General features: G+C 36.2%; 1 protein-coding gene and 2 long non-coding RNA genes across 4 annotated transcripts; 2 read left to right on the top strand and 1 right to left on the bottom strand.

Moving 5' to 3' along the window:
* The first annotated feature begins 493 nt into the window (after positions 1–493).
* On the top strand, positions 494–3,048 carry LOC126829336 (uncharacterized). The gene is made up of 2 exons (XR_007683357.1): positions 494–2,530; positions 2,709–3,048. It is a non-coding gene; the product is annotated as an uncharacterized LOC126829336 (long non-coding RNA).
* An 885-nt stretch (positions 3,049–3,933) lies between these two features.
* On the bottom strand, positions 3,934–10,972 carry LOC126829338 (uncharacterized). Of its 2 annotated transcripts, none has more exons than XR_007683358.2 (5): positions 10,770–10,972; positions 9,425–9,612; positions 7,911–8,667; positions 6,987–7,116; positions 3,934–4,616 (listed from the first exon to the last, which is right to left on the bottom strand). It is a non-coding gene; the product is annotated as an uncharacterized LOC126829338 (long non-coding RNA). The 2 variants fall into 2 exon arrangements; XR_008788986.1 differs by lacking the exon at positions 10,770–10,972 and adding an exon at positions 10,505–10,619.
* Positions 10,973–10,984: 12 nt separating this feature from the next.
* Positions 10,985–17,012, top strand: LOC126830567 (pre-mRNA-processing factor 6; the record flags this gene model as incomplete). The annotated part of the gene is made up of 8 exons (XM_050560967.1): positions 10,985–11,077; positions 11,898–11,957; positions 12,754–12,841; positions 13,319–13,516; positions 15,585–15,679; positions 15,964–16,045; positions 16,304–16,429; positions 16,911–17,012. Coding segments are annotated over exons 1-8 (840 nt in total), but the record flags the coding sequence as incomplete, so codon positions are not given.
* Between the last annotated feature and the right edge of the window lie 1,949 nt (positions 17,013–18,961).

Raw genomic sequence — 18,961 nt, 5'->3', positions numbered from 1 at the left:
TTTTTAACCAATGAACAAGGCGAATTATCGTGTGCGGAATTAATGTTGTTGATCCCACGTTCAAGGCACAATACTGGATCTTCAATGAGTTACTTTCTATTTTTCACTCGGCAACCGGCTGCAGATTTCACTCGGCCAACTTCGGTTACTCCTCTACACCAAACCATGTTTCCAAACAGAATTATCTTTCCGTGACCCGCAAATTATATTTTTAACTGGTTTGCTTTTGGCGCAATATTCTGATGTTTAGGCTAACACTGTTTTTAACGACGTCAGCTTCTTATATTTATTGGGCTACAAACACTAAACAGTTGTCTTTTATTTTCTGAGGAGATTTTCTGACCTGGGTAATGTAAATGAAGTTTGTTACTTTATAGTAGGCTAGTATTTGACTAAAACTGCATAAATCAAATCTTAATCATAGATGTACCGATTGTAAATAATTTTTTTTGCTGACGAAGTCTTTTCTAACTTTTGGGGTAAGACTACTAACTAAGTAGCCTACATTGAAATTAGTGCTAGTATAGTAGAAGTGGTCTTGGCGTCGGGTAATCGATATGAAAACAAGTCTACATTATAATTAGGCCTAGATATCTACCTAGTCCGACTTCATTTCAAGCATTTTATTTATACCCCTTAAGTTGTAGTAGTGACAGTTTAACTACAAGTAAGTACAACAGCAACCAACAGGGGGTCACAGTATCGTGACTCATGGACTTGTCAGGAGTATAACTTGAGCCTGAGAATGATCAATGAGATACACACAAATGGATAAGTCTGATAATCAGTTAATAAATCAGATGTAACTTGTAAATAAAGGCACTGTATGACAGTGTATGTAGGCCTACATATGATATATATTCTAAATACTAATAAATAGGCCTAGTAGTATTGTTTTATTAATATTACCTATTTATTAATTAATAGGGTTTCAGGTCAAACTCAAAGTTTCAAATGATCAAAACGCTCTATATACCAGTCAATGCGTGGGATGGCACCAAAATAAGTGCTTTTCTGTCATATTTGAGTGACGTCATGAGTCATAAGCGGTATTTTCCCTTCAGAATCGCTATACTGGCTAGGCTCTATATAGTACCAATTTTAAAACTGAATGAAATCCGCACGTTATTGTCAGCTAAGATTTATTAAAATCATAATTATATATTATAGATCTAATTTCAAATATTATACTTAACTAATAGAATCAATTAAGCTTTTACTATCTAATATGGTCGAAGCTCAGGTCCTAAAAACGCCTTTAATTTATGGTTTCTGTTATTCTTAAATAGATATTGTTAGGGACCTCATGCTGGAGGTTCGGTCGCATGATCATTTAATGTTCGAATTCTATACAAAATTGTAAAGTCTGAAGTTAGTATCAATGTAATTTGCTTATCTGGTCAACAAAGGTCCATTTACATTGATTTTGATGGAAAATTAGATCTGAATTACATATTACATATTTAAAGTTTATATTTCTTGATTATAAAGGTAGAATTTGAAATTATTTTCTCAGTGTTTTAAATGGGTTGGTTTTTTTTTTTGATGGCTTTGACCATTAAATTGAAAAAAATCAATGAAATGGACCTTTGTTGTGGTGTGGATAGGCTTGGGTGTAGGGGTGCCGGGAGCCCAAGTAGTGTCGTTAAAAAAGTATTAACATTAGTGTTACTTTACTCTTATTTTATGAAAGTTTTTTTCGCAAGTTGATTTCCTTTATTTTTTTTAATGTAGAATGGTAATGAACTGCTTTTTTCCTTTTCTTTGCTTTATTTGTTCCGTTTGAATTTGATTTATCTGTTTAGTTTTTGATTGTTTAATTATTGTTTTTGTTAATTAAGTTGATTCTTTTAAACTTTGTTTTTATTTTTATACGTCCGTCGTCCACAATTTCTTGTGAACGCTCTAGTTAATATCTGATATTTACTGCCAGAGTTATAGCCCTTGATCACTTTGATAAATCTTGTGAACGCTCTAGAGGCTAAAGTTAATATCCAATGGACTCCAAATTGTTACACAGTGTGTAAGGTCATGAGACGAAGAAGCCTAATGATTTTCAGCGATATCCGATAATTACTACCAGAGTTATGGCCCTTGATCACTTTGAAAAATCTTGTGAACACTCTAGAGGCTAAAGTTAAAATCCAATTAACTTTAAATTAATACACAGTGTTTAAGGTCATGAGACAAGACGCCTATTGATTTTCAGCGAGATCTGATGATTACTGCAAGAGTTATGGCATTGATATGTGAGAGACATCAGTTTAAAGTCGATTCTGGTTATTATAATCTAATGTATGAACTTTGTGTTGATTTTACCAGCCTGTAATTGTGGTATCATAATTAATTGTGATTTTAACATTTTTTTTAGTTAACTATATTAAATGAATTCCAAATGTACGTGTTGGCGAGGGGGTACATTAATAATTATATGTTTTTGTAGTACATGTTCCTTGTTTTATAATAAAACTACGCCCTTTCATTTTTCAGAAGAAAAGTATAGAAAATATTTCCAATTATCTATCTTGAGGTAAATCAGTTTATTTTCATTAACAGTTCTTATTTTTGTAAATTTTTATGTAAATCAACTACTTGTCATTGGAGTGCATCTCAAAAATCACTTTCCTTATCTACATAAAGTTTATGTAATAAGTTATAGTGTGTAAATTTGAAGTAAGTTCATATGTTTTTTTATTAATTATTTACAGATCACAGAGATTGAATGCTGCAGGTCTTGTGTTTAGTGTATAGACTAATTGGTGGATGTTATTAACATTAACCTTTTAGCAAAGGTTAGCTTGATGATGTTACTGCAGTGTAGTGGAAGATGTTAACCTAACTTTGGTAGACAACAAGCCTAACCCTGAAGTCAACGATGTACAATATGTCAGTGTCACGGTTCCACTACCAAACGTAACGCGAATATAAACAATACTTACGGGTACATGTATTTACTTTGATTGAAATGAGGTCAACTTAAAAATTTGTGTAGATGTGTTATTTGTTGTAACAGTTATATCCATAAAAGTTATATCCATAAAATGTAAATTGTATTTTCTCTATATTAGTATAACAGATTAAACGAAATAAGATTATTTCACTCATGACTCGTAGTCACCCACCATCGTAGAAGTGTCAACATATCGAGAACACGCATTCATGAACCATGATTAGTTGGGACAAATTAATAATGAGGAATACTGTTTTCAAAGGCCTTAAGACAGGAAAGTGGTTATTGGTCACAACATTCATGTGTCACTGCAGGGGAGGGGGTGGAGTCAAATGATAATGCATTCGTGTTGGATAATAAGGTCTGTCATTTAGTGAAGAGGCTTAGCTTCGTTTCCAAGAGTAGGGTCGACTGCATTCCCACTGTTAAGATTTCGAGAAACAGGGCCCAGATTCTCACATCAGATACTTGAACCACAGAAAAGGTTACCTTTCAGAAAATTGGCTCTGTAGCCTAAAACTGAATCACCTATATCTCGGTTCAGAGCAAAGCAATCTGACTGAAATTTCAACATTTTCTGTTTCTATTATTTATTGTTGAACTATTATAGCGAGAACTGTCAGCTCTTATCTAATCTTACCCAATGGCGCCAATGCCCCTTTAAAATGCCCCTTATAAATCTAGTTTAAAATCCAAATATTTGTCTAAACTTTAGACAGACCTTATGATCTACTAGTATTCTCCAGTTGGTCAATTTCACTGCAAGTCAGTCAAAACGGCCAAACATGACTGGCGAAAATAAGACAAATAAGGTTGGAAGTACCTTCAAAACAAACCATGGCACTTGAATCAATGACAGACCTTATGATCTAAAGCATACATCAGACCACTCAACCACACAACTGGTAAAGACTTTAGACAAATATTTGGATTTTAAATTAGAAACAAAACCATACTGTTGAAGATGTAATTGAGACAAGACATTAGACTAGCACTTATATTTATTAGCAAAAAAAAGCCAACAATTTGATTGGTTTTAGTGCTTAGCCAATCAAAATTGAAATTTCTACTAAAATTTGGATTTGATCTTAGTTAAAATTTCCCTACTTTTAAGTTCTGGTAAAATGTCCTTATGTGTCGGAAGTTCTGATTTGTCGACTAAACGAAAGTGACCAGACTGTCCACCGTTGGCTTTGAGAAATGCGACAATTTTGATCGGTGACATACTTTGCGTTACAATGGTGTACATCTGATTTCTAGTGGAATGATTTATAAAGCGAACTGGAACGGGGAGGTTATACAGTAAGCCGTTAATCTGGCGTGTGATATGATGAGTGAAAGCAGGTCCAAACAGTAGATCTTTTAGCATTTTAACTTTTATGAATTCGTCTAGTCGTGCCTGGGCAGCTTTTAAAATAAATCTATCAGCATGACGGTAATGTGGTTTTCTAGGATATTTCTTCTTAGCCTGTGAATCTGTTACTTCTTCCTTCATTTCAACATCTGTGTCACTGGTCTCAGTTTCTGAATCAGTTCCCTCAGCTGTAGTAGCTGTAACGTTTTCTCCTGCATCCTCGGCAGCTTTCTTCAACACCTCCGCTTCTTTAAGCAACGTATCAAAACTGACAGATTCTATCGCTTGATCAGGTTTAGTGTAAGCAGAAACCTGGAATGAAAAACGATTTACTAAGACATGATATCTAGGTTAACTTTAAATAATGGCATTCATCAATTAAAGGTCAAATCTGTGCCTAGCCAGGAAGGCATTTTTATGTGCAATACAAGAGCAGAACGAAAACCAAAGTGGCTCAGTACATGAGGTGCCAGCTCTGTGGATAAGCCATCGGCTCAGGGGTTAAGCCACCAGCTCAGTTGGTAAGACAATGTCTCAGTGGGTAAAGACCCACCTCTGTGGGTAAACCGCTGGCTCGGTGGGTTCTGACTCGGTGTGTAGGACACTGGCTCATTGATAAGAATCTGTTTTTAATCTGGCCAATGAAGTTCCTCAGGTTTTTCCAGCCTTTTTTCGTCTTGTTGCAAGGGCAAGATGGACTGGACAAGAAAAAAGGTCCCTTGTATAGCCATTGGCAGCATGTTGACGGAACGGGAAAAAAATGCACGATACTGGACATGAGATTCTACTCCTTGTCACATACAAGCTTGGCTCAAATTGATTCAAGGACATATCTTATGATCTAAAGGGCATGCATTAGACCACTAGACCAGCCCACCCATATATCAATCTTCTGGTGTTGTCACAGGATAACCCTGCTCAAGGGACAGGAACGTTGCTTCAGTGAAAGGGTGTAGAAATGCAATGCTTGGCTAAATTGGTTTTTATACGCCCACACTGAAATGTGGACGTATATTGCCGTCGCCCCCGTCCGTCCGTCTGTCGGTACGTCCGTCGGTCCGTCCGTCCATCGTCCACAATTTCTTGTGAACGCTCTAACGCCAAAAGTTATCATCCAATTGTTTTAAAATTGATATATGTTGTTTTCATTAGTGAGATGAAGAAGCATATTTAATTTCAATAACTTCTGTTTATTACGTCTAGAGTTATGGCCCTTGTTTCACTTTGTTGAACCTTGTGAACGCTCTAATGCCAAAAGTTAACATACGATCTTTGTGAAATTTATATGCAATATTTATGTTAGTGAAACGAAGAAGCCTATTGAATTTCAACAATTTCTGTTTATTACGTCTAGAGTTATGGCCCTTGTTTCACTTTATTGAACCTTGTGAACGCTCTAACTCCAAAAGTTATCATCCGATCTTTCTGAAATTTACATGCATTATTTAAATTAGTGAAACGAAGAAGCCTATTGAATTTCAGCGATTTCCGTTTTTTTACGTCTAGAGTTATGGCTCTTGTTTCACTTTATTGAACCTTGTGAACGCTCTAACTCCAACAGTTATCATCCGATCTTTCTGAAATTTACATGCATTATTTAAATTAGTGAAACGAAGAAGCCTATTGAATTTCAGCAATTTCCGTTTATTACGTCTAGAGTTATGGCCCTTGTTTCATGTTATTGAACCTTGTGAACGCTCAAACGACAAAAGTTATCAACCGATCTGTATGAAATTTATATGCATCATTTAAATTAGTAAAACAAAGAAGCCTATTGAATTTCAGCAATTTCAGTTAATCATCTAGAGTTATGGCCCTTGTTTCACTTTGTTGAATCTTGTGAATGCTCTAATGACAACAGTTATCATCCGATCTGTTTGAAATTGATATGCATGATTTAAATTAGTGAAACGAAGAATCCTATTGAAGTTCAGCAATTTCCTTTAATTACGCCATGAGTTATGGCCCTTGTTTCACTTTGTTGTACCTTGTGGTTGCTTTAACGACAAAAGTTATTATACTATCTGTATGAAATTTAAAGGTATCGTTTAAATTAGTAAAACGAAAAAGCCTATTGAGTTTCAGCAAATTTCCGTTAATTACATCTAGAGTTATGGCCCTTGTTTCACATTGTTGAATCTTGTGAACGCTTGAACGACAAAAGTTATCACCCAATCTGTATGAAATTCATATGCATCATTTAAATTAGTGAAATGAAGAAGCCTATTGAATGTCAGCAATTTCTGTCAATTACTTCTAGAGTTATGGCCCTTGTTCTACTTTGTTGAATCTTGTGAACGTTCGAACGACAAAAGTTATCATCCGATCTGTATGAAATTGATATGTATTATTTGAATTAGTAAAACGAAAAAGTCTGTCGAATTTCAATAATTTCTGTAGATTACTTCCTGAGTTACAGCCCTTGTTTTAGTTTTTAGAACCTTGTGAACCCTCAAACGACGAAAATTATAATGTCATCTGTATGAAGTTGTCTATTAAATGCCCCCTAATTACCTACAAAAGAACAAATATACGACAACTCTTGTCGACCGCTCGGACGATTTAGCTGCTGTGGGCGTATGTTTAGTTGCCTGGCAACCTATCTTTATATAATGTAGGCCCTATTTAGCTCAGGAATCCATAGCCCTAAAGCTAATTCAAGTATTCAATAGAATAACTTACCTCTATGACTGGTTGTGTTTCGTAGAGCTTAAACAAGATATCAGCTGCTGCAAAATTTCTAGAGCCTATCTTACTAAGAGACACTGCAGGTTCGGTTCCAACATCTTCCTTCTGTATCTTCATCTGACATCTTAAAGTAAAAAAAGAGAGAAATGGGGATTAACACTCACACAAAACAAACCAACATTTTTGGACTGACACCCAGGAGGTTTGACTCAATGAAAGATCTTATGAGCTTGGACCACTCAACCACCCCTAAAAACAAAAGAAGAGTAACAAGCAAACTGAACATTTCAAAATTTTGATCAATGGGACAAGACTAGATCTTAAAGCTACAATTTCATATTTGTTAAGTTATATTTTTAAAATTTATTAAAATAAAGCCTTAAAATAGATGGTATCCATACACAGTCCTACCTTGTTAAAGAATAATCCTATTAATCCTATAATTCACTATTGCCAGCTGCGAAATTGGCAAAATTATCATTTTCGAATTCCAACATTTGAAGATAGCTAATGCATGGAGGCAATAGGAAAACAAGGGAGGTAATTGTGTTATTATTTCCTGTGTCAATGATTTTTAAGGGTGGGAAATAATGCCCATAGTCGTATAATAGTGAGTTGATAACCTATTGAGCAAAAGACATAGAAATAATTATGTTTTGACTTTCATAGAAAATATGAAATTCTGGCTTGAAGGCTAAGGCCAGGAAACACAGCCTAGGTCTTACAGTTAAGGCCGGAAGACGCAAGACTACAGTAGGTCTTAAGAGATTCAAGACTAGGTCTTAAGAGACACAAGACTAGGCCTTACAGTTGAGGCCAGAAGATACAAGACTAAGCCTTACAGTTGAGACCGGAAGACACAAGACTAGGCCTTAAGATTATGGCCGGGAGACCAGACTAGGCCTTAAGGCAACTTACCTGAATACACGATCATCATTGTCAAAAAACTCCCATTCCAACAACATATTGTTGACAAAACATGAATGTTGTAAAATATAGAAACCTTGAACTTTACGATCTACTATCCAACTGACGTCCTCAAAGACAACGATATCCTTGGCTCTGAACCTGTGCTTCTGCTTCTGTTATGACAGACTGTTCGACACCATCTAAGATGTTGCCATGTTCAACATTCATGGTGGTCAGTCGTTCAACCACCATATTATAACACAATGACTTAGCAGTTTTTTTGGAAACTGAAACACCTGCACCTTGTAGTATGTTGTCAATAAAGTACATTCCCTTATGATAAACTTTCCCTGATTCAGCTTTACAACTCTCTACATCATATCGACAACGGACTCGACATTTAGCCACAGAGGCCGCCAACTCCATTTTGCTGACTGAATTGGTTGAAGCATATTTAGGATTGGTTAGAATATCTTGGATCTGTTTCAAAATAGATGGTGGGGGTAACTCTGCAATTGTTTCTTTCTCCATCTTAGCAACGGTCGAGTTAAAATTCTCCAGTTTCTCCTTGATAACTTTTGGGGTCATATCATCCTGGTTCAAAATTTCAGTGACAGGAAGGGTACGATAAAGTTCCACCGCCTTCTTGAAACATGACAGTTTGATTTCTTTCTTGTTGATGCCGATAGCTCTGGCTAGGAACACACCACATCAAAAAATCTGGTCTAATTCCAACTTTACAACTCATCAGAGAATTCTCAAACAACTAAAATGAAATAAAATAGGATTTAATGGGAAAGAGAGGAAAATGGGCTTTATTGTTCACTCGACACTAGGTCATTTCGGGACTAACATATAGTTCATTTTATTTCATTAGGGGTCTTTAGCAGTGGAAGGAAACACTGAGGACATGGAGAAAACGCACGAGGTTGAACAGACGACCCTACTCCTTGTCACGTACAAGCGGGTAATGACGCATTAATGCTTCGACCACCCAAACTCGCCCAACTGGTCTTATGTAGATGGGCAAATAAAAGAATTTTATACGTAATACATGCTTGAATAAAAATAAAAATAAAAATAAAGCAGAATCTGTGTTTTTAATGAGATTATTGTGAAAAATATTAAACATGCATTATGCAAGAGCTAAACCTGTCAATTTCAGGTCTTTCTTTAGGCCTAAAATCTTATCTAAATTATTAATTAGACATTAATTAACTTATCCAGACCATAATAAACTCCCGATGTCAAGGCTAGCCTTCGATGTCGACTGGATTACAATTCTATATGCTGCTATCGCTCATTGATAATTAAATCACAACAATAGACAATCAAGACTATTAGTTTCGAGGCTAGGCGAAACTTTCATCCGCTTAGTTTTCGGTTCATAGTGGACCAATTTGACTGACATTTTTAGCAAATTCCCTTTACATTATGTAGTTTTTAACTATTATAGTGAGAACTGCTAACTCGTTATCTTATCTCCATCTCCCATAATGTATCTTTAATAAATAAAACCTCACCATAATTTCATTGATTACTTTTTTTTCACTTCGTAAAAACATTGAAAGTCGTCGAATTTTTTCTGCTAGCGGCAATTTTGTGGCATCGATTGGTTCTGGGTTGGGTGTTTTGTGTACAGCGGCAGCAGGCAGACCTTTGTTATCAATGGGGCGTGTCTGGCAGTCTGGTAATGTTTCCCATTTCTTCTCTGTAAATAAACCATTAAAAAATGTAGTTTGTTAAAGCTGCATTTAGTAACTGTATTGAATAAACCATGACTAATATACCGGTGTATTAAATACAAGTTTTTTCACAGTTCATTTCTGACGACGTCTTGAAAAGTGTTCTCTTGTATTTATCAAGCCACAAACAAAATAAACTTCTAAATAACTTGTATTCTGAATATTGTTTAGTGCCCAGGTTCACTTTGCTCATTTCTGTTGATCAGCGGCTGGGGAGGGGGGGGGGAATAGGTTTTACATTTAGATTCAGAACGAACATGATTCTTCTACAGCCATCCTTTTTACAGTGGTTACAACTTAAACATACAGGTTTCAAGTTTAACTGACTACCATGACTAGAGAATAGAATAACGTGATTTATAAACGAATTAACAGAATTTTAAAACAAAATTAAAAGCTTTTGAGCAGTAGTACGGTAAAAATTATGTGTGTCAAAAAGATAAGCACCACCGTTTAAAATGAGGTCTGTTTGATATTTAACCATCAACAATAAACTCAGATGGTTTTTATTTGGAACCATGTAATATCCATCACAAAATACTTCCAGCATAAGTCTTGCCACTCCAAGAAGAATAGTGTCAGGTTCCTTTGGTACCATGGTACTAATCAAACAAGAGGTGTTGAGGACGTGATCCAAGTGAGAGAGGGGGGGGGGTTGGATGGCTGAATGGTTAGCGTGCGCGCGCTGTATCATAAAGTCTGTCATTGAGTCAACTGGCGTGGTTTCGAATCCCCGGTTGTACGTGACAAGGAGTAGGGTCGCCTGTCCAACCTCGTGGGTTTCCTCCGGGTCCTCCGGTTTTCCTCCCACAGCTAAAGATCCCTACGCGCAAGCGAATTATGGAAATAAAATTGAACCATATGTTAGTCGAGTGGACGTTAAACCCCATTTCTCTCTCTCTCTCCAAGTGAGAGAGGGATACACATGACGATGGTTATCACTACTCTTGTCTGTAATCCTCATCCTTTTCCTGACCAGATCATCTAGACTAATGGACTCCTATATTTTTCGAAATCCTCAATTAAAAAATATCTATTACTTAAATGACCAAATATTCCTGTCTTGTTTTACTTTAAGGTGGTCCTTAACCTTTTGTCAGTTGTATTTATTTTTATAACTTACTTGCACCACCGGCACTGTTTGCGGGAGTTCCAACACCTCCTATAGAATTCAACTCATTGTTAAAAAATATAATTTGCGGGTCACGGAAAGATAACTCTGTTTGGAAACATGGTTTGGTGTAGAGGAGTAACCGAAGTTGGCCGAGTGAAATCTGCAGCCGGTTGCCGAGTGAAAAATAGAAAGTAACTCATTGAAGATCCAGTATTGTGCACGTTCAAGATGTCTGTTCAATCATTAGTTAGCAAGAAAAAGAAGAGTTTTATAGGATTACCAGCGCCATTGGGTTATGTACCTGGTCTAGGAAGAGGGTAAATATACTGATAAACAAATCCGATAAAAACTGATGACTTCGTGTCACTGCCACTGGATGATATGACACGCTGTTTCAATTTGTTGATAAAGGGAAGAAAGAGAAAGGCAAAAAAAGTGCCCAGTCTTCTGGACTGACCAAAAAAGCCTGCTGTACTTGAATATTACTTATTATGTCATTTGATATAATATATTATATACATTTTATCACATGTTAAGGTCGTTCCCTTTTATATTTGGGTTAAAAAGATGATATTATTTGACTGTATTTTTTTTTATGTGCTGATTTTATTTGTGAAATGATGCATGGGGTACCTGGGTTAGGGGTAGGCCTACTTAACAACTTGATTGTGGGTCTAGAACATTCAGAATTGAAGAATTGTGATCAAGTGACTCAGAATTGGGTCCTACCTGTCACAGTTCTCTGTTTCGATAACTGACGTGATCACAGTGAACTTGTTTCAGCAGTTGACTGTCATGGTTGCTTAGTTTCAAGACTTTATATAGAGACGATGTATTTTCCCCAGAGTAGCCTAGACAGCTGAATTCCCAGAGTACGGTTGTTTGACAGCATGCTCCTGCATCCAATCGGTACACATCTACTGAGTTATTATATTCAAACTCAAAACAGGACAGAACAATCTATACATGTAGGTCTAGGTCACCAGAATTCCCCACAACTAAGTCAGTAAGAGGGATCTTTAAACTTGAGACACTCAACGTATCCCTAGATATACGAACAATCCAACAGCACACCACATATTTACATCCCCCCTACAGTAGTAAAAGATAATATTATATGATATTTATATTTTTCAGTGCTACAGGATTCACAACTCGATCTGATATTGGTCCTGCTCGTGATGCTGATGATGCTACGTAAGTATGATAATATATCCCATTTTTCTTGGTAACATGTTATCTTTTTATTACCAGGCCTCAACGTAATGATGTCAGTTGTACATGACAAAATGTCCAACACTGTTGAACTATTATCTGATGGTTTTAATTTTTTGCCAGACATATATTATAAAGGTATTAATAAATAACAAATCAGAGCCCGACACCAAAGGTATTTTACTGACAAAACCTGAATTTGTGCCCGAAAATGTGTGACAGGTGCCTTATTTGCAGGCTTGGTTAGGGGTTTGGATGGCCGTACGGGTAGCACATACACGCTGTTTCATGATGTCTGTCATTGAGTCAACTGCCATGGTTTCGATTCTCCAGTTGTTCAACAAGGAGTAGGGTCGCCTGTCCAACCTCCTGGGTTTTCTTTGGGACCTCCGGTTTCCTCCCATTGCTAAGACCCCTACGCGCAAGCGAATTATTGTATGTTAGTCTCTCTCTTTCTCTATCTCTCTCTCCCTCTCTCTCCCCCCCCCCCCAGGCTTGGTTGTTACATAGTTGATATGAAGAACCAGAATATAATTATCCTGAAGCAGCTTTCGACTAAACATTAAAATCTGTTTTCCAATCAAATTAAGCAAATTTCATGTTCAGCGACCATCTGTTAGAGTAATGTATTTTAGCTTTATAAAAAATTGGTCAGCAGATTCTGTAATCACATCAAGCTTTTTAAACCGCAAACCTTTTCCAATTTAAACTCATGAAAAATTGTTTGTACAAACATAAATGTCCAGATTTTAAAAATACCATGTATTGAATTTTATAGAGATGATCGTCATCCTGTTCCGATTAAAAAGAGTCGAAATCAAGAAGAGGAGGAAGAAGAAGATTTAAGTGAAGCTAATTTTGATGAGGTGAGAATTCAAACTGTTTACTGATCAAACGGTTGATTTGAAATCTGATGAATTAATCACAAGAGTTGACATTGATTTTATACCTAGCATGGATGACATTGCTGCCGGTGGTCATATCTGTAGGCCTAACAACCTCACCCTCCTTGTTTCAGTGCAGGGACGTGCGATTTCTCAGTGAGTATGGTGCTGGCTCAGTACCCAGGAGTTTCTAGATATGAGTCACTACCTCAGTATTTTCTAGTCTGCCTTTTATTTGGCTGGTTGGAGAACCGGCACACACATAAAAGAACTCTAGACACCTGGATGAAGAATAAGCGAAAACGCCACTATCCAGGCTAAATTTCCCCTTAGCACACTGTGTGGTATATACCGTCTCCATTAGCGCAGATGGTGCAGAAAAGTAGGACTTAAAACACCATTACATTTCAAGTGCGTTGTTTTAAACTCCATTTCATTTATTAAATTCTCTGTGTTCAGTTTGCTGGTTACGGAGGAAGTTTATGTAGTAAAGATCCATATGATAAAGATGATGAAGAAGCAGACGCTATTTACGAAGCAGTTGATAAACGAATGGATGAAAAGAGAAAGGAAAGAAGAGAGGAGAAATTACGACAAGAATTGGAAAGATTTCGTCAAGAAAGACCAAAGATTCAGCAACAGTTTTCTGATCTGAAGGTATTGCTTTCATGGATGAATTTGTTAATTGTTTTTTGGAAAATCAAATTAACCTATCCACATCAATCAGTATGACGTATAAAGACGATATCAACCAGTCACATTATAGGGGTAGGGTTGCCTAATGATCTAACACATGCACTTTAGATCACAAGGTCTGTCATTGAGTCAAGTGATGTGGATTAGATTCCCTGGTTGTACGTGACAAGGAGTATGGTCGTCTGTCGAACCCTAAGGGTTTTCGCCAGGTCCTCCATTTTTTCCCCCCACTGCTAAAGACCCCAACATGCAAGCGATTTATGAAAAAAAATTGAACCATATGTTAGTCCCAAAATGGTCTAGTTTGTGTGGTGTGGCCATTAAACTCCATTTTCCTCTTTCTCTTACATGTAGTTAATTCAATAAAGTTTATGTCTTAAAATCCAAATATAACTTTATTGACAACAAAATATGAAATGTGAATTTTCTGTCAAAACTTCAATTTTTATTGATCTGAGAGAAGTTTTCACAAAGCTTATAAACCTAGGTTGTCAGGGAAAGACATATAATTCACGTTTTTGTCAAGCCGGCTTGACTATCTCTACATGTACTCTAGATGATCTCCTGACTTGGTTTCAGTTGGATTAAAAACAGGCCCATCAAATGATTTTAGGAAAGATTTAACCATATCCTATCACCAGAGGATGTCAAATGTTTAATTCTCAAGTCATCATATGTTTGTAATTTTGATATTTTGTAGAGAGATTTGTGTTAAGGCCGTGTTGAATTGATTCCTTGTTTCTCCTCGCCCGCGCGCTTAGGTCGAGGACCCCGAAAATCGTGCACTTACGTTTTTAACACAAAAAAAAATATTCAAAAAATTACGTTAATAACATCTAAAAAAAATTCTACCAAACATCAGAAGTCAATTCTCGTTGTTTATTCCTCGTTACGAACTAAATAAGTAAGTGCAGGATGGCTGCACTACACGCAAAACAAAAATCTACAAGATAAACCTGCGGACAAGACAGAAAATAGGCATTGCACCAAATAAACAAATATCAAATCACGTGAATGGATCCGGTTGATAATACACATGTAGGGGCCCGCATACTATGGAATAAGTTACACTGTATATGATTGGATGAATTTCGCAAAATGGCGCGTGTAGCAGTCATTTCGGCTGATGAGAAAGCATATTATAAACTGTAAGACAGTCGCTAATATTCAACCGGGAACCTGAATAATCAATTTTTTCATTGGTTAAAATTATAACACATGTCATTATTATTCAAGTATTACCCAATCATATCTTGTGTAATAAATAACGCACGCCTTACAAAATGGTGAGCTATGCCGGGACATAGGTAAATTCGCGTACCGGTCGGCCTAATTTATTGATGTTCAAGGAAATAATAGTGGTCCCGTTCGTTCGTTAAACTCCAGAAACGAACGAACGGGACCACTATTATTTCCTTGAACATCAATAAATTAGGCCGACCGGTACGCAAATTTACTTATCTCGACTCGACTTTGGTGGGTATTCCCAGCACTTTCACTTTCGATGATATTGTCGAAACCATCTATAACTCAACAAGCGAATTAAATTTCGTCTAACTGGAATGTTTCCATTGTATTGTAACACAAGAATACGGAAAATTTATATCAAAATATGGTTATTTCATTTTTTTAAAAGTTAAACAAAGAAGCCACTTGTTACCAAATTTTAGTTTGTTATTAAATTTATTTAATTAAATAAATATTACCTGTGTTTTTATTCTAACCAATAATATAACTAGATTATTTATAATATTATTAAAAATGGTACACAACCCTCAGACTATATAGGTATTATGCCAGACCACTTTGTGTTTTGAAACCCACTTTGTGTTGTGTTTACCGCACTACCGCACATGATTGCCAGAGTGGTGGCAGGAGAAACAAGGAATCAATTCAACACGGCCTAAGTGAAATTGTATGATTTTGATATTTTATAGAGAGATTTTGTGTTGATTGAAATTGTATGATTTTGATATTTTGTACAGAGATTTAGTGTTGAGTGAAATTGTATAATTTTAATATTTTATAGCGAGATTTAGCACAAGTTAGTTCAGATGAATGGTTAAGTCTACCAGAAGTAGGAGATGCCAGAAACAGAAAACAGAGGAATGCACGAACAGAAAAGTAAGAAATATAGTACTCTCGGTTCAGTTATATTTACTAGTCTTGACTGACCAGCAGTGAAATACACTAGCTGAGGATGTTATTTATCAGTCAATTTACATGTCACATAAAATCTTAAAGAATTTAGCAGTAAAAGACCAACAATAGCCTATATCAACAATACAGCCAAACAGCTGAACAATACTTGCATATGGTACAATCTAAGCACAGAAAAACAGGAAGTATGCAAAAATAAAACTTTAAAATATCAAGATAATGTATCTTGTGGTTGTTTTTTTCTTTAGGTTCACACCTGTACCAGATAGTGTTTTAGCCAAGGCAGCAGCAAGTTCTGGTATGAATGCTAATTTATCAGCTCAAGATCAGGTGAGTGGTATAGATGAGACGTAGAATTATCTTGTTGACTCTAATAAGATACTCTGGGATAATCAACTTAAAAACTAGCCGTTGTACCTTGCCACGTCCTCTGTCTTGCATCACTAGCAAGAGGACACCACACTGCAAAATCATTTCAAAACCAGAGAATGTTTCATTTTCCCGAATGAATTGATAGTGAATGTTCCCCATAAAATTTATTATATATTGAAGCACACAGTAAATAGTAATGTTATATTTTATTTATAGAAATTTGGAGGATTGACGTCGCCATTTGGTACCATTACTCCTGGTTTCTCCACATCTAGTAGTGATATCGACATGAGGAAGATTGGACAGGCGAGAAATACCTTGATGGATATCAAACTAACACAGGTATAGTAGATCAGACATCTTATTTACAACCAACTTAGTTTAAGGATTCAGCATTTTCATTGGATTAGAGTTGAAATCCTAGTGTAAATGAAATGAAAAGGGGTTTAACGTCCTACTGTTCTGCTCCGAACTGGGCTAATGAAGACGGGTAAAATCCTAGTGTAAACTTCAGCTGTCAACTAATGAAAAGGCTGCATTTGTGTTGACCAAATTTAAAACACCATTCAGAGAGTATATGAAATGGAATGGAGTTCAAATTCCTACATTTTTGCACCAACTGGGCTTATGAAGATGTGGCATGCCCCAAGGCAGCAGCTCGATGGCCTACTCTTTATTTTGAATTCCATCAGCCAAGGGATTTTTTACATGCACGCTAATGTTTTTTGTCCCATCCAAATGACTAGAAGCTGTAATTTTATGGATTTATTACTTTTTAGTTTATTACATACATATATATTATTACTGATGTTATATATTACAGGTATCTGATTCTGTGACAGGTCAAACGGTTGTTGATCCTAAAGGTTATTTAACTGATCTACAGTCCATGTTACCATCACATGGTGGTGATATCAAGTATGTTTATTATATAATATTATATCATGGCACACAATAAAAATATTTTATATTTGAGTTTAAGGAAATGATATATCTGTAATTATGAAAATATTTAGCCCTTATATTAAACCAAGTACATTTCTAAAGTCCTGAATCACTTGCTGGAGTAAAGATCAACTTATGACCATATTTGTATTACAGGTGTGCGATATATAAGTTAAAATATACTCAATAAAAAAACTAATAAAATGATGTGCCTGTTCATTCAGCACTGCTACAGATATTATATTTGATATATATTTGTAATTACAGTGATGTAAAGAAAGCCCGTCTGTTGTTAAAATCTGTCCGTGAAACTAACCCGAAACATCCACCAGGTGAGTCAGTATATCTTGTAAACAATAAGGATCCCAGGTGTCTCCAGGTGAGTCAGTATATCTTGTAAACGATAAGGATCCCAGGTGTCTCCAGGTGAGTCAGTATATCTTGTAAACGATAAGGATCCCGGGTGTCTCCAGGTGAGTCAGTATATCTTATAAACGATAAGGATCCCAGGTGTCTCCAGGTGAGTCAGTATATCTTGTAAACGATAAGGATCCCAGGTGTCTCCAGGTGAGTCAGTATATCTTGTAAACGATAAGGATCCCAGGTGTCTCCAGGTGAGTCAGTATATCTTGTAAACGATAAGGATCCCAGGTGTCTCAGTGAGAAAGATGTTGGCTCGCTAACCTGGAGGTCCGAAGTTCGATCTCTGCATTGGCCGAAAATTAATCGAGATTTTCTGGCTTAGTTCTGCCTTGTCAGTGATGCAGTACGGATGGCCTGGCAAGGGACAATGTATAGTCATTCAGATGGGATTATTTTTTTTTGATTGGTCGATAAAAGGTTCAAATCATAACCTTTAAAAATGCTATACCCTTCAAGATGAAATGGTAACCTTTTGACTAACCAGGAGTTATATAATTGATTGAATTATTTGCAGCGTGGATTGCGTCTGCTCGTTTGGAGGAAGTAACAGGTAAAGTGCAGGCGGCGAGAAATCTCATTATGAAAGGCTGTGAAGAATGTCCTAAATCTGAAGATATTTGGTTGGAAGCTGCTAGACTAATGGTAAGCTGTAATATCAATACTACAACAAATAGAGAGTATCAATGTGAACTTATCAAATAACATGTTGTATTAAGCATTGCAAAAAGAGTAAGCACAACACCCATCACTGATAACAGCAAGATGGAGTGATGGCTTGGATGTGAAATTTAGTAACTTAACGTAAGTCGTTAGTGAGTAGAACATGACCTTGGTGCCAGAAAATCTTTTACAAAACAGAAAATCTTTTACTAAACAGAAAATCTTATACAAAACAGAAAAACCTTATGCAAAACAGAAAACCTTGTAAAAACAGAAAATCTTATACAAAATGGAAAATCTAACCCAAAAATATATTTTTTTTTGTAGCCTGGAGATCAAGCGAAAGCTGTAATTGCCCAATCAGCTCGTCATTTACCCAATTCTGTTAAAATCTGGATAAAAGCAGCAGAATTAGAAACCGAATTAAAAGCCAAGAAAAGAGTTTTTAGAAAAGGTGAAGTACATCTTTTGTTTGACAAAATGATTGATTACTATACATGTATGTCTATTTGGCCAAACACTCATTTCAATGCCCAACCTCGTGGGTTTTCTCCGGGTCCTCCGGTTTCCTCCCACTGCTAAAGACCCCTACGTGCAAGCGAATTATGTAAATAAAATTAAACCATATGTTATTCCCGAAATGACCTAGTTTGTGTCGAGTGGACGTTAAACCCCATTTCTCTCTCTCTGTCTCATTTCAATGCAATCATGTATGACAATATATACAGCTGGAAAATATTCAGATCAGTCAAATAACTTGACAAAGAGAGAGTAGTTGTATTTTGACTGGCTCTTTGCCATGTTGAGTGTACAATGACCCACAGTTTCTCACAGCAGATCACGGCT

This window comes from Patella vulgata, chromosome 8, assembly GCF_932274485.2.
Source record: "Patella vulgata chromosome 8, xgPatVulg1.2, whole genome shotgun sequence".
NCBI classification, from domain to species: Eukaryota; Metazoa; Mollusca; class Gastropoda; family Patellidae; genus Patella; species Patella vulgata.
The sequence above is the reverse complement of the archived record's forward strand: the minus strand, read 5'-3'. Positions and strand labels throughout refer to the sequence as shown.